The sequence below is a fragment of the Bolinopsis microptera genome, chromosome 4 (genome assembly GCF_026151205.1).
Source record: "Bolinopsis microptera isolate Bmic1 chromosome 4, MBARI_Bmic_1.0, whole genome shotgun sequence".
NCBI lineage: Eukaryota > Metazoa > Ctenophora > Tentaculata > Lobata > Bolinopsidae > Bolinopsis > Bolinopsis microptera.
In genome coordinates, this window is record NC_087075.1 from 6,551,867 (window position 1) to 6,565,161 (window position 13,295).

General features: G+C 37.5%; 1 protein-coding gene across 4 annotated transcripts in view; it reads right to left on the minus strand.

The window, feature by feature from the left end:
* The window catches only part of LOC134814295 (glycogen [starch] synthase, liver-like), a 70,282-nt gene continuing 56,987 nt past the window's right edge, over nucleotides 1–13,295 (minus strand). For 2 of the 4 annotated variants that reach the window (XM_063822390.1, XM_063822389.1), the window contains 5 exons: nucleotides 7,924–8,038; nucleotides 7,131–7,244; nucleotides 6,061–6,209; nucleotides 4,602–4,750; nucleotides 1–1,733 (listed from right to left, as the gene is read on the minus strand). In XM_063822390.1, the coding sequence (XP_063678460.1) occupies nucleotides 1,652–1,733; nucleotides 4,602–4,750; nucleotides 6,061–6,209; nucleotides 7,131–7,244; nucleotides 7,924–8,038 (609 nt within the window). In that variant the 3' untranslated portion in view covers nucleotides 1–1,651. The remainder of the gene's footprint in view (nucleotides 1,734–4,601; nucleotides 4,751–6,060; nucleotides 6,210–7,130; nucleotides 7,245–7,923; nucleotides 8,039–13,295) is intronic. The other 2 variants (XM_063822392.1, XM_063822391.1) reach the window with 2 other exon arrangements.

Consider the following 13,295-nt stretch of genomic DNA (forward strand, 5'->3'; position numbering starts at 1 on the left):
TTTTCTCAAAATCTGTATAAGAAATGATAACTTTGCACAAGATGAATATCATTATTTGACACCATGCAGTTTAAGATTTTCTCATCAAATTTTTCAAGCAATCAAGAAATTGGCTAACATGAAGAAAAAAAATTAAGTTTCAGACTGAAATTCACATACAAAAAATATCAATAATGATTGGCTATTAAAGTATGCATTTATAACTAACATAGTTTGAATATACTTGCATCGCACTGAAAAAGTAAGGAATATACACTACCAATCTCAGAATATTGATATTACCATGAAGCATGAACACTCTTCATTCTAGGAGGAATGCCAATAAACCATCGCATCCGCTAGAGCATAGAGGTTCAAATTTCGAGCGCTTTAGTCATCACTCGAAGATGCACCAGACCCTCAACACTAACAGTAGATGGATGGAACTGTAAGGTACGATAATATCATTTAGCCGAAAAAATAAAACCCCTTAAAACTCGCCATTAATGAAGATGACTCCCGCCGTTGTAGCGCGATGCACTACTGGGCCGATCTTCGTTAGATCGGCGCGATGCACCACTATACTACTAGGCCGCGCCGAGCTGCGAAGGATTGACATCGCCAATCAACTCCCGCCGCCGCTACAGAAAGCTCCCCCCGATTTGATCGTACGAGCACAGTCAACAGCAATATTCGCTCCCAGACGGTAACCAGATAGCTACTGATTTCTATCGGAGCAGGCAGAGACTTAAATATCTGGGGAATTAACCAGCACCGCGTTAAAGTGGTTAAAGTAACGATGGAGAGAGAGAGAGAGATAGAGAGAGAGAGAGAGGAAGTCTTGTAAAACTGAGAATAGTGCGCTTTTTTATAGGGCTAGCCGGCTTAGGTGCAAAGGGAGGGGAAACTGTGGGGAAGAAGTCTGAAGTCGGGAATAATTACTTTACAACTTCCTGATTAGGTAAACTTAAACTGGTGAAGTTGGCACACTTGCTTTGCATGTCCTGTCAAGGTACCATCTCTTGGAAATGTGAGGTCGTTCTTAGCTAATGATGCTAATTTGATTAAACAAATCTCTGGACCATTAATTGAAAGCCTGGAAAGTGAACAGAGCATGATGGGTATTGGGTAATCTAGCCTAATCTGGGATATCTTGGTAAGATGCCATGTCGCCATGACGAAACCAGTCTAGACCAAACTATTACTGACAATTTCATGTTAAAGTTCAGTTTAATACCAGCTCCTTGCAAATAAACGATTAACGATATTGACTGAGAATTTATATTCTCTGCCAAAATCGTGAATCGCTATAACACGTCGACTTCCTCGGCATTAACGATCTATTAACTGCTACTTCAATGATATCGGAATCTCAAAATAACGACCTTATAAACTAAATTTTACCAAACTCTTTCCATCAAAATATTAATGAATTATACTTTAAAGCAGTAGGAAAGACACTTATTTCTGAGATGTACTTCTGACTACAAGACAGCTTTGTAAAAATTTGCCAATATAATATGTGGTAAAATATGGTAGTCCATGTGCTGAGATAAAAAATAGTCCTTGGTACGAGGGGTCATCATAACGTGACGTCATCATTACGTCATCATAGCGTCGCAATAACGTCACCGTCTAGATGACGTCACCGTCTAGATGTTAGATGATGTCATTATTCGGAAGTTGAGGGGGGTCGGTTACCAAGTGCTTGCTCCAGTTTCTGTATCCCTTTTTCCTTTTCCTCTTTGATTTGCCTGCCGGAGAAATAAGATTATTAAACCACACTATAAATACTTCTAAACTTAGGAAAAATAAATAATAAAAGAAACATAAAAAACACAAAAAGGAAAAATAAAAAAAGAAACACCGTTGTCTGACAATCTCCTGAGTCCTGACATACGGGATTAAAAGATAAAAGGCTTGCTGATGAGCTGTACATGAAATATCACGAGGATCTTTAGCATTCCTTTTTGACTAACTAATACTCAAATGATCTCGATTATGAGAAATAACCTTCGTTGCATAATGGTAGATTCATTGCTGCAGCAGTTTACGTGACACAAGTTTATCACGAGGTGTGACGTCACAATCACATAATGGTAGATTCATTGCTGCAGCAGTTTACGTGACACAAGTTTATCACGAGGTGTGACGTCACATCACGTGGTGTGACGTCACATAATGGTAGATTCATTGCTGCAGCAGTTTACGTGACACAAGTTTATCTCCTAAACTGTTAAACTTACTGTCGGCACTGATTAATTGTTGAGCAAAATGAATTATGATGTTTTCCTTGCTAGCCAATACCTGAAGGATCTTGAAAAAGATTTCTGCTCTGACCTTTTGACTGATAGCACTGATGCCCTTCAATGGTTGGATTTCGTGGATAGTGAACATTCCCCAGTACAGAAGAAAGGCTTCAGATCATTTACCTACGACTTTAAGGCCCTCTATGATTCTCTAACACCACCCCTCGTCATAGAGGCCCTGAATTCCGCTATGTCATCATGCAGAGAAGATTGGTCTGAAGATTTCTGCAAATGGCTCACCAAATTGGTGGAATTGAGCCTTCGATCCTCTGCTGGGGTGTTCGATCAAAATTGGTTCATACAACTCATCGGTATCCCTACGGGTGGATCACTATGTGTCCAAATCGCAAACATAGCAGTCTACTACCTAATGAACAAATGTGTTTATAGTAACCCAGAGCTCATGAATAAGATCGTATCAGCTAGGCGTTACATTGACGACGGAGCAGGTTTGTTTGAGGGAACTACAGATGAGTTCAAAATTTGGATTGCAGATGTTAACAAAGCACTCCTCTCCCATGGCCTAATCATTGATGAATACCAAATAGAAGATCCTGGTAAATACGTATCTTTCCTTGACATAATGTTCACCTTCGATTCCTTAGGATCCCTCCAAACGGATTTGTTCATAAAGCCAACAGACTCTCGTTCATATCTACATTTTAAAAGCTCCCACCCTAACCATATCTATTCCGGTATCGTGTACTCTCAATGCCTTAGACTCAGAAGGATCATCAACTGCCAAGAACGCCTGAAAGAACATCTCAACAACCTTAAAAAAGCCTTCCTTGCCGCATGTTACCCTAGAAAAATGATTGAGAACATCAGTAATAAGGTCCTTAACACAGCAAGATCACTGTCACGCAAAGTTCAGGCTCCTGATGACCAGACATCATTACATCTTCCAATCAGGGTCATATCTACTTATGGTAGTGATGATGATCTGGTGTCTGTGACTAAGAAGTATGAAGAACACCTCTCAAGAACGAGGAGTTTCAGTGAAAGTGACACTGCTGAAACATCCCAAGAGACCTCCTCAACATCCGCCACACCTAGAAAGACAATTTTCAGTTACACAAAGAAAACAGGGCCAAGCCTAAAATCTCGCCTCGTCAAATTGAAAGAACTTGCTTTAGGAGCTCAACATGGCCCAACCAGCAAATGCAATGTGCCAAGATGCAAATGTTGTGAACTTGTCAAAGGCACCCGTGAATTCAAAGTGAACGGCAAGAAGGTTAAAGCTTCCCCTGGAAACTGCCAGAGCTACAACATCATTTATCTGTTCCAATGTAGTGTCTGTGGAAAGGCTTACGTCGGCCGCACAACTCGATCTCTACGGGTTAGGACTGGAGAACATAGGGTCAAATATTATAAACTTTTAAATGGTGATAAGGTAGATGAAACAAGTGATGAATATAGTTTGGGTTTACATTTGTTGGATCATGGTTTTAGACAAAGGGAAGATTTTAACAAAATTTTTAATGTGTCAATTATTGATAATTCTAGTCCTAAAACTTTGGATGTCCGTGAACATAAATATATTCAACTACTCAAGACTTTAAAACCTTTGGGAATTAATACTATAAATCCTTTTGGCCTTCCATTACTCCTAACATCTTAATTTTAACATTATAACCGTTTTAAGAGTGTTCAGATTTTTAAAGGAATTTTGGGTTTTACTAACTTTTTACAATTTTTAGGGCTTATGTCACTGAAGATGACGCCTTGCAACATGTTTGACGATAGCCTGTAGATTGATAGTTTGATCTCAGTATTTACAACAATTCATCTAGTTTGATTGATTCAAAGGGAAACAAATTCCTCTGAATTATGAGAAACGATATTATATATTCTAGAACTCTGTTATTATAGTTAAATTCTCAGTATCAAATATCTCTTAAAACCATCATTACCCTCTTATCTCTTATACCTTATCTTCAACAGGATCATAATATGTTATTACTCAGACAAGATAATTTAATACTCCAACGCAAACTGCTGCCGTAAGGGGGTCTACTAGGATGGTGTTAAATCTTTTGTAATATCAATCTGACAACCAATCTTAATTGAGAAACTTTCAAGGCCCAATCTGTTTTGAGTTTTGACCAACGACACGAAATAACCGGACACAGAAAAAAAGTGATTACCGAGAAAGGTTATCTAGTACTTGGGATCATGGTCAAAATAATAAAAGAAAAAGTGAGATTCTTAACTTTTAACGATGGTTTGATAAAATTAAATGTCAAATGGTAAAAATAATAGAAGAAAAAGTGAGACTTTAAATCTCCCCACCTTATCTCAGCCTTATCTCACCTTATCTCAGCCATAGCACCAGACTTAGAGCCCCTGGCTCCTAGGAGAGCCTCCACATTAGCCATACCCTGCTCCTTCTCCTCCTTTATCTGTCTGATATCGCTCAGCAGACCTGTCTTACTTGACTTGGCAGCAAACAACGCTTCTACCTGGAGGGGGAGGTGTGACGTCACATCACGAGGTGTGACGTCATATCACGAGGTGTGACGTCACATCACGTGATGTGACTCAGTATATCTGTCTTACTTGACTTGGCAGCAAACAACGCTTCTACCTGTTCAAAGATCAGAGGTTATATATTGTACGAACAACTACGAACAATTTGATTGATGAATATAATGTATTTAAAAGTTGTCATTTCTTTTTCTTTATCTGTTCTACAAAGAAGTGCCTGATATTTAAAGATGATTGAGTCATCCGCAGTTCGCACCTTATTTGGCAACTGTTGTTAAGGGCCGTTAAACCGTATTCTCGGACTTCAAAGCTGAGAGACGACCGAAAAACGTTGCATTTTATAGTATATATATATACTGTTACTAGAAAATGCAAAGTTTTATAATGGCAAGTAACTGTCACTCTAAATCTTAAATTTCGCGATCACGTGACAGGATTCAATTCCCCAAAAGGTGAACTTCGTAACTAGCCTATATTAACCACAAAATTTACTATTCTGCAATTTAATAGCCTTTTAAAAATATTGTATGTGTTCAATCTTATCTAGTAACGTAGCCAAATTTGGTACTTACTAACCCGTACAATTTTTATATTTCTAAGTCAATCCAATTAAAAATATTTACCCCCGCAACCTACTTCCCAATATTCAATTCCCCAAAAGGCCAACTTTACTACACAAGAAAACATTACATAATGTGATTTGACAGCTTTTATAAAATCATTTACTGTGTTCAACCGTATCTTCTGAAGCTGTCAAATGTGGTACATACTTGGCATTGCTTCCCTGAGTTCGGGCACATTGTATAGTCACACTTGTAAGTATTTTTCACTACACTAAGCGGCCGCACATTGCACATAGAGATAGTGAACTATACATACACACTTCAAATGCGATAGTGTTATGGTAGCGTGTTTGCACAAGTGATGATCATGTAGGAGACCCATTTCTGGAAACTAACCCCGTACGATTTTATAATCTTTAATTTGGTCTAGTTTGGAAGAATTAGTATACACAGCCATACTAACTTTTGATTTTGCAGATAAGAGCAAACTCCAAAAACTGAGAGCAGGTCTAGTGGTCACTATGGTAAATCTCGAAGTTGATGCAAATCTTTTATTATCTTTTTATTATCTTTTGATTAAAGCAAAAACGGCAATAATTTTAATCAATTGCAATAATAGCCGCGCATAGTTCACTCTAGGACGTTCACGATCAATTTGAATTATACGAATAAAAGTATGCAACAAAAATTCAGCACTGAAACAAAAATATGCTAATTATTACATTTTTGATTCCTTCTTCTTTTTCTTTCCCCATATCCTTGATATCAGATAAGACGTTCATCTGTTTAGCTCGTCCTTCAAAGAGGGCAGCAACGTTTTGTTTCCCTTGATCGGCCTCTGCACCACGAGCTTCAATGTCGGATAAAATATCTGCGAGAATAAATAATTAATTGGCTGGGTGATTTAAGGTTAATTTCCGAGTGCCACACTGAACCATGAACACACAAACAAACCTAAAACCGCTTTTTATGCCGCACCGCAGCATGATTACTTTCAACATTTTAACATTATATTCAAATAAATGATTATGTTGAAACTTGCAAATTATAAAAACAAACGATTATGTCAAAAAATTTCCATAAACTTGAAAAGTTTTTTTCCCGAGCAAACCATATCTTACGCTTTGTGATAGTTTGACTTGATTAGAAATTTCTAGAATTTTTGGGAAAAAACAAGTGCAGCTCAGGCAAAAACAAGTGCACTCAAACCCTAGGTGGACATGGACGTATCAAGGAGAAAATGTATACGATTTTTAAAAATATAACAATACACAGCTGTAAACATAACCGTATACAAATTTGTTTAAGGAAAACGATATTAGAAGTCGCGTGCTAAATTATGAAGTTGAAAACAAATCATAATAAAAATAATAATAATGGAATCTTATTAATGATTTGTTGATTTCATGCAGCATGTTTCATGCAAAAAGAATCACACTGATTCCCACAAAGCTTCTTTTTTAATTGCTTCAAGGTCAATGTTACATGCAGGTATCAAGCAGCCTAATAAGGAGTGAGCTTTAAGAAAAGCTGGACTCTACCGAGGAGACTTCTTTTGTGGATAGACTTTGAAGTTTCATATCAACAATGTAAACAAAAGTTCAAATTTCGAATTCTAATTGCAATTGCCGTTTTATGGCACAGCTTAAACATCCTTTTCTAGCAGTAAAATTATTCTCTGATTAATCACTGTGTCTGTAGTACGACTGATTTATCGCTGTGCGACTGTTATTTCTACTGATTTTATTAGCAAAATTTGGTCTATAATATCCAGCCTTTCTCAATATCTCACTTATTCTAGCGCCAGCAATTTTCACGCTCTGCGAATGTCCGGCAACAAACTGGGACAGTGCTTCCCGTTCATCATCAGCTTGCTTTCCTCGAGCTTCAATATCTGATAGCACGTCTACAAGAAAAGAGTTCGTTTTGGGTACAGTATTAATAATACTATTATCTCTATTATGGGTACGTACCCATAGGCATACTACTACTATATGTATAGTGTATACTAGTGGGGAGGTAAACCACATTTGTTTTGACTCTTGACAAAGATTTTATAGTTTTCACTGTTCAATGCTGGAAGCTGAATTTACAGAAATTAAGGTGTACCTCTCCACCAGTAACTAGATATGTATCAAGGAAAGTTGAGTTATATGGCATCGGGAGTGTATTGACTTAGTTGTGGTTCCTTGGGGTTTGCTTAAACGTGAAATTATAGATTTTCGATAACTTCATGTAATAAAATCTTCATACTCAAGCGCTCAGGTTAGAATCTCAGAGAATGTTTTAAAACTTAGGATCTAACCAACCAAATAAAAGAGTTAATGCAAGCAAGCAGTTCAAGCGGTTCAAGCATACCTCAGACAAATTCTCCCTCCCTCCCTCCCTCCCTCCCTCCCTCCCTCCCTCCCTCCCTCCCTCCCTCCCTCCCTCCCTCCCTCCCTCCCTCCCCCCCCTCCCTCCCTCCCTCCCTCCCTCCCTTCCTCCCTCCCTCCCTCCCTCCCTCCCTCCCTCCCTCCATCTCGCTCTCGCTCTCTGCCAAACCCGAAACGAATATTTCCTTGCGTTTGACAATTGTGACTTACTCTGTCTAACTCCATCGGTTTTGTTCATCAGTTCGTTCTGCATGTTTTCTTTGTTTTCCTTTGAGTTAGTCAGTGTTCTGAGTTCTAGATGAGCTGCTTCTTTCGCGTTTCTTGCCTATGAAATAATTCACATCTGTTAGTTTCCAATCTTAAATTAGCAAATGAAGGTCCTCTAACATAATGATTAGCTGTTATTCGTGATGTTTTAATTTTAACAGTATTTGGGGATAACAGAGTGCCCGCCACACTCTTTAATGATGAAATAAAGTATACCGTGGGATCAACAATGAAGAACTAAAAGCAACTTTACTTAGACTAAAAGTGTTTACGTTAAAATGGGTAGAATAAGTTCGCTCAATCACTATTTCTTCCTAAAAAACACATGCGACCTGTACTGCGTTTATGTACATGTACAATAAAACATGCATATACATATACAATAAAACTGAAATAATTGTGGTATCTTCCGTCAGGTAGAAATTAATTATCGTAACTAGAACTAAGATCATTTAAAAATTGTGTTACCAATATGAGATATGACCTGCGTTAATTAACAATAAAACTGAAATAATTGTGGTATCTTCCGTCAAATGGAAACTAATTATCACAACTGTAATTTGAAGTATTTTAAAACAGTGTTACCATATAAGATAATATGCTGATTATAACATAAGGCAAGACCTAAAATTCACAACATTCCCCAAGATAGATCTTTAGGACACTAAAAAAGCAGTAAGTCAAAGTGGATTTAATCTTTCAATTAATGTCCAAATGAGTTGTAACTAGGGTTGCCAACCGATATTATCGGCCGATAATTATCGGTGATAATTTGCCAAAGATCTTTATCGATTATTGCGATAATTCTCGAGAATTATCGCGATAATCAACAAATTTTTATTAGGGGAAAATAGCCTAAATTTAACATATTTTTCTTATCTGTTTCTTTGTTTGTCATGTTAAACCCGACTGCTACCATAATTTGCAATGTAATGGACAATGGTATGCTGACGTGCTATGTAGTCTGTAGTTTTTATGAATTTGCGGCAGTGACAATTGAAATGTCGTGTTATATTATCGCATCTAGTTAGTTATGAGTTAAGTAGGTAACTTGGATGTTGTATGATCAGACGCAGTTATTCTGGTTTTTGATGCACGGAAAGAAACTCATACTGCAACGAGACTGCAAAACCTGTTCGAGTTTGCTGTGTGGTGTGTAGTATGTTGAAGAGATATGACTGGATAACTGATGCAGTGAACGGAGTTTTGGTTGACTCGGAGCTAGGTAATCTAATACGGAATACAGGATAGACTGAGTTAGACATGAGTTAGACATCATTAAGACTGTGTTAAAGAGACAACAATCTCCCTCAACCTAGCAGAAGTGAATGTTCAGTTTATTGATAGCAAGCTGGAAGAGTCAAAAGATAGACTCGTCACTTTCTCGAACCCTTCTTGATAGGCTACGTACATGATATGTCAAGAGACTAGAGAAAGAACCTTAACTTCGTATGATTGCCAGTAAAGTTCTACTCGGACCCCGGTATTATAGCAGCTGCAGATGCATATCAAGACTACAAAATGATCACTAAGTAAACCTTGATACGTAATTTTAATGCTCTGCAAAGGAACAATAGGCCTAAAGAACATTTGTCGATGAAATATGGGCTTGTTAAAGGGCAATACCAATATTGCAATTGATTCTATAGAAAAGCTATTAAGCAATTCTATAGAAAAGAATAAAGCACACGATAATTCTATTAAAGTAATTCTAATTCTCTGCAGAGAAAAAATAGGCCATATTGTCGATAAAATGTGGGCTTGTTAAAGGGCAATGCCAATATTGCAATTGATTCTATAGGAAAGCATTAAGCAATTCTATAGAAAATGATAAAGCCAACGATAATGCTATGAAAGTTTGCTATTTTTTAAAAGTTTTTTTTTCAAAGTTCGAATTTAACCGATTTTTGGAAATTAAATTCAATTAATGATATTGTAACAAGATAACATAGCATAGGAGCATAATTCAAGTATGCATAGTGCAGACAAATATTACTTCTATTATCTTGCCAAATTTATCGCCGATAACCGATATTATCGCGATGATTTGATTTGATTTGAAACTTTTACAAAATAGCAAATATACAAATGTACAGCAAGTCGAACAAACATATAAAATGGGCCGAAATGTATAAATGCTATAAAGCGTGGGTCAGTGAAACAAGTACAGAGGACAACTTTCAAAACAGGAGTTTTATGGCCGCCCAAAGTCTCAATAACATCACCTCCACCTAGTAATAAAATTATGAAATATGAAAAGTGTGAAACAATCAAATAATAAAATATTCAAAATATATAGTTGTCTCTTAAATACAGATAACGTCTGAAAATTCTTAAAATAATCATCACTCCTTCATATATACTGATCAGTGTCCGAGAGTGTAACTCATGATGACTTCTTATCACGGCTACATACCTTCCCGTACCGGATGTAGTGGTCGAGATGAGTCTGTTCCGCCCTCTTCTTCTTCAGGTCAGTGACCAGATGCTTCCTTGTTGCTCGTTCTTCGCTGGATCTGTCTGGACATATCCATACATCTTTGTGCTTCTCCCTCAGTCTCCCTGTTTTCATCAGAATCTGATGAACCGCTGTTGAGCTTGGGACGGTGATCTTGACTGGTCGGATAGCCGTACTACCTGGCCTCTTCCAACCGACTCTAGTCGCTTCGAAGTGAGGTTTCTCCCCGATCTCCTCCAAAACTGCGGTAACTAGCGCTGGAAGCTGTTCTTCCTCCTCTTCTTTCAGCCCAAACACGATCAGGTTCTTGCTCCTGTCCTCCTCTGCAGCCACACTCTTCATCACCTTCTTCAGGATTTTACTGTTGCAGACCGTACCACTTGCACTGTTCTGTTGAACAGCTGCACTATAGTTCTGAATCCCTGACTCCACCGTTGTTTGGACTGTCTCCTCAACAGACGTCTTAAGCAACTGTAGTTGTTCGTCCTTCTGCATCAGCAGCTGGCCCTGCAGTCTGATCACCTTTTCTTTGTCTGCTAGTGCTTCCGTCTTGAAGCACTCGATGATCTCCTTCAAGAGATACATCTGACTATTCTGCCGACGAACAAGGTCCACTGCATCCACAATCCAGCCAGACAGAGTCTGTTTATCCTTAGTCTTGATCTTTTCACGACTTTCGTAGTCAATTTCACGGTAGTCCATATGCAGGTCTTTTTCTAACTTATCGGACCAGCGTGCAACACAGCCTTCCACATCTTCCTGTTGATCATAGTTGAACTCCTTAATCAACTCCTGGGATCGGGTCAAAGTTGGGTCATCCCCCATAGTGTACTTGTATAGTAATGTACAAGTACACACGCAAAGGTAAACTACACGGTAGCAGCAAACTGAACTTATTGCAAATTTACAAAAGATAAGAGAGCTCGATATTTGCAACACAAGCTACACTGATTACACACACTGATTTGGAAAAAAAATTTGGAAAAAGTTATCGATTATCGCGATTTAAAAAAAATTGTACCGATAATGGCAACCCTAATGCTAATTATAACATAAGACAAGACCTAAAATATACAACATTCCCCAAGATAGATCTTTAGGACACTAAAAAAGCAGTAAGTCAAAGTGGATTTAATCTTTCAATTAATGTCCAAATGTGAAATGAGTTGTAACATACGAAACATAGATAAGTTTATCCATTAATAAACTAATTTACATACTTATAGATCAGTTTATTTATGGACAAACTCTCTATCGAGTACAGAGTACAATATCATATACATTAATATACAATTTTATATTAAAGTTTATGATATCGTATTCTGCAGAGAGTAAAGGTATACGATCACGAGATGAGATACATGCCACAGAGTGATGCAAAAATAATGTAGGGAATTAAATCAAATGAGAAGCAAGAATGAAACGTAAAACGTTTATGAATTGATAGCAACTCATATCTCAAAATTTACTCCTCCATAAGAATTTCCACGATTTATTACAATGGCTAAATACTTTTTGCATAACCCTGTAAATTATCAGTCCATATAGCGATAATATAAGTTGACCCACAAGTAAACACGCAACATTAGTTCTGTAACTTGAGAACTGAGAACTTAGCCCTATAATCAAGTCACCTGATGAACAATGCAAGGTGCGATAGAGTTCCTCAGTTCCTAGTTTCTAATCAATAACCACGTGACAACACCACTTGACAACACGACAAGCTCTTGGACAGGATATGAGAACAAGAGAGACAATCCAGCTATCGTGAACAACTTATATCACCAGATGTATGACAAAGAGTTTGTATACCCAATTCCATTGTAGTTCCCGTCCATTAGCAGTACAATACGGTCACGAGCACCCCTTATAAAGATATACCTTATCTGTTAGTGCTGGGGCTATCTACCCTATCTTAGCACCTAAATAAATGCAGCACTTTTAAAGTGTACTCTTACAATATATCGTTACATCATTTCAACAAAGTAGAGCGGTTATCTAATTATTTACTAGTATTAACTAGAGAATTCAAGTAAACAGTCCAAAACCAAAACCAAAAAGCAGTCCCTTAACCCATTAGGGACGATAGGGTCGTTTACGACCCACCTTTTCTAGAGGCTATAGAGGACAAACCATAATACTAAACGCAACGAATCTTTCGCACATATGCTCAAAATTTATTGGGCTACATTATTGACTTTCCAGTCGAGACCCAATTAATTACTAACAACTAAATAATTAGGCTAATTAGTCGTCATAATTGGAAAATATTTCACTTTACTTCTTGCCTTGATTGGGACATTAAAACTTTATGTAGGCTTATTTTGTTGAGGACAAAATAGTTGCGGGCAACGATTTCCTTGAGACATATGAAAAGCCCGTGATAATCAAATGTTCACAAACAGATCTAGACGCTGTTTACTAACTGCGGTCGCATACGACCCACTCGTCCGGGTCGCAAACGACCCATCACGGTTTTTCGGCTTTAACTTCTGAAACAAAGACGTTAGGATAAAATAAAAACTGTAGCATAAGTTAAAAACATATGGTCAATACTGTGTGACTCTAACTTTTTAAAAATAAAGAATTTGGGTCATTAACGACCCACTCGGCTCACTCGCTTATTACTACATATGTCCATGTAACTTCTTGAATTCAGCCTAAAGCATGACATCATAAGTTCAAAATCGCCTCTCAGCAAGTGATAATCATCATAAACTGCGAAAAATCGGTTAAATGGGTCATTAGCGACCCACTAAGACCACAAAATTGATTAATTAAATATAATGTTGTCAAACTTTTACAAATATTAGTATAAAAACATGTTATATCTTGGTCATTACTCCTGTACGTTGAT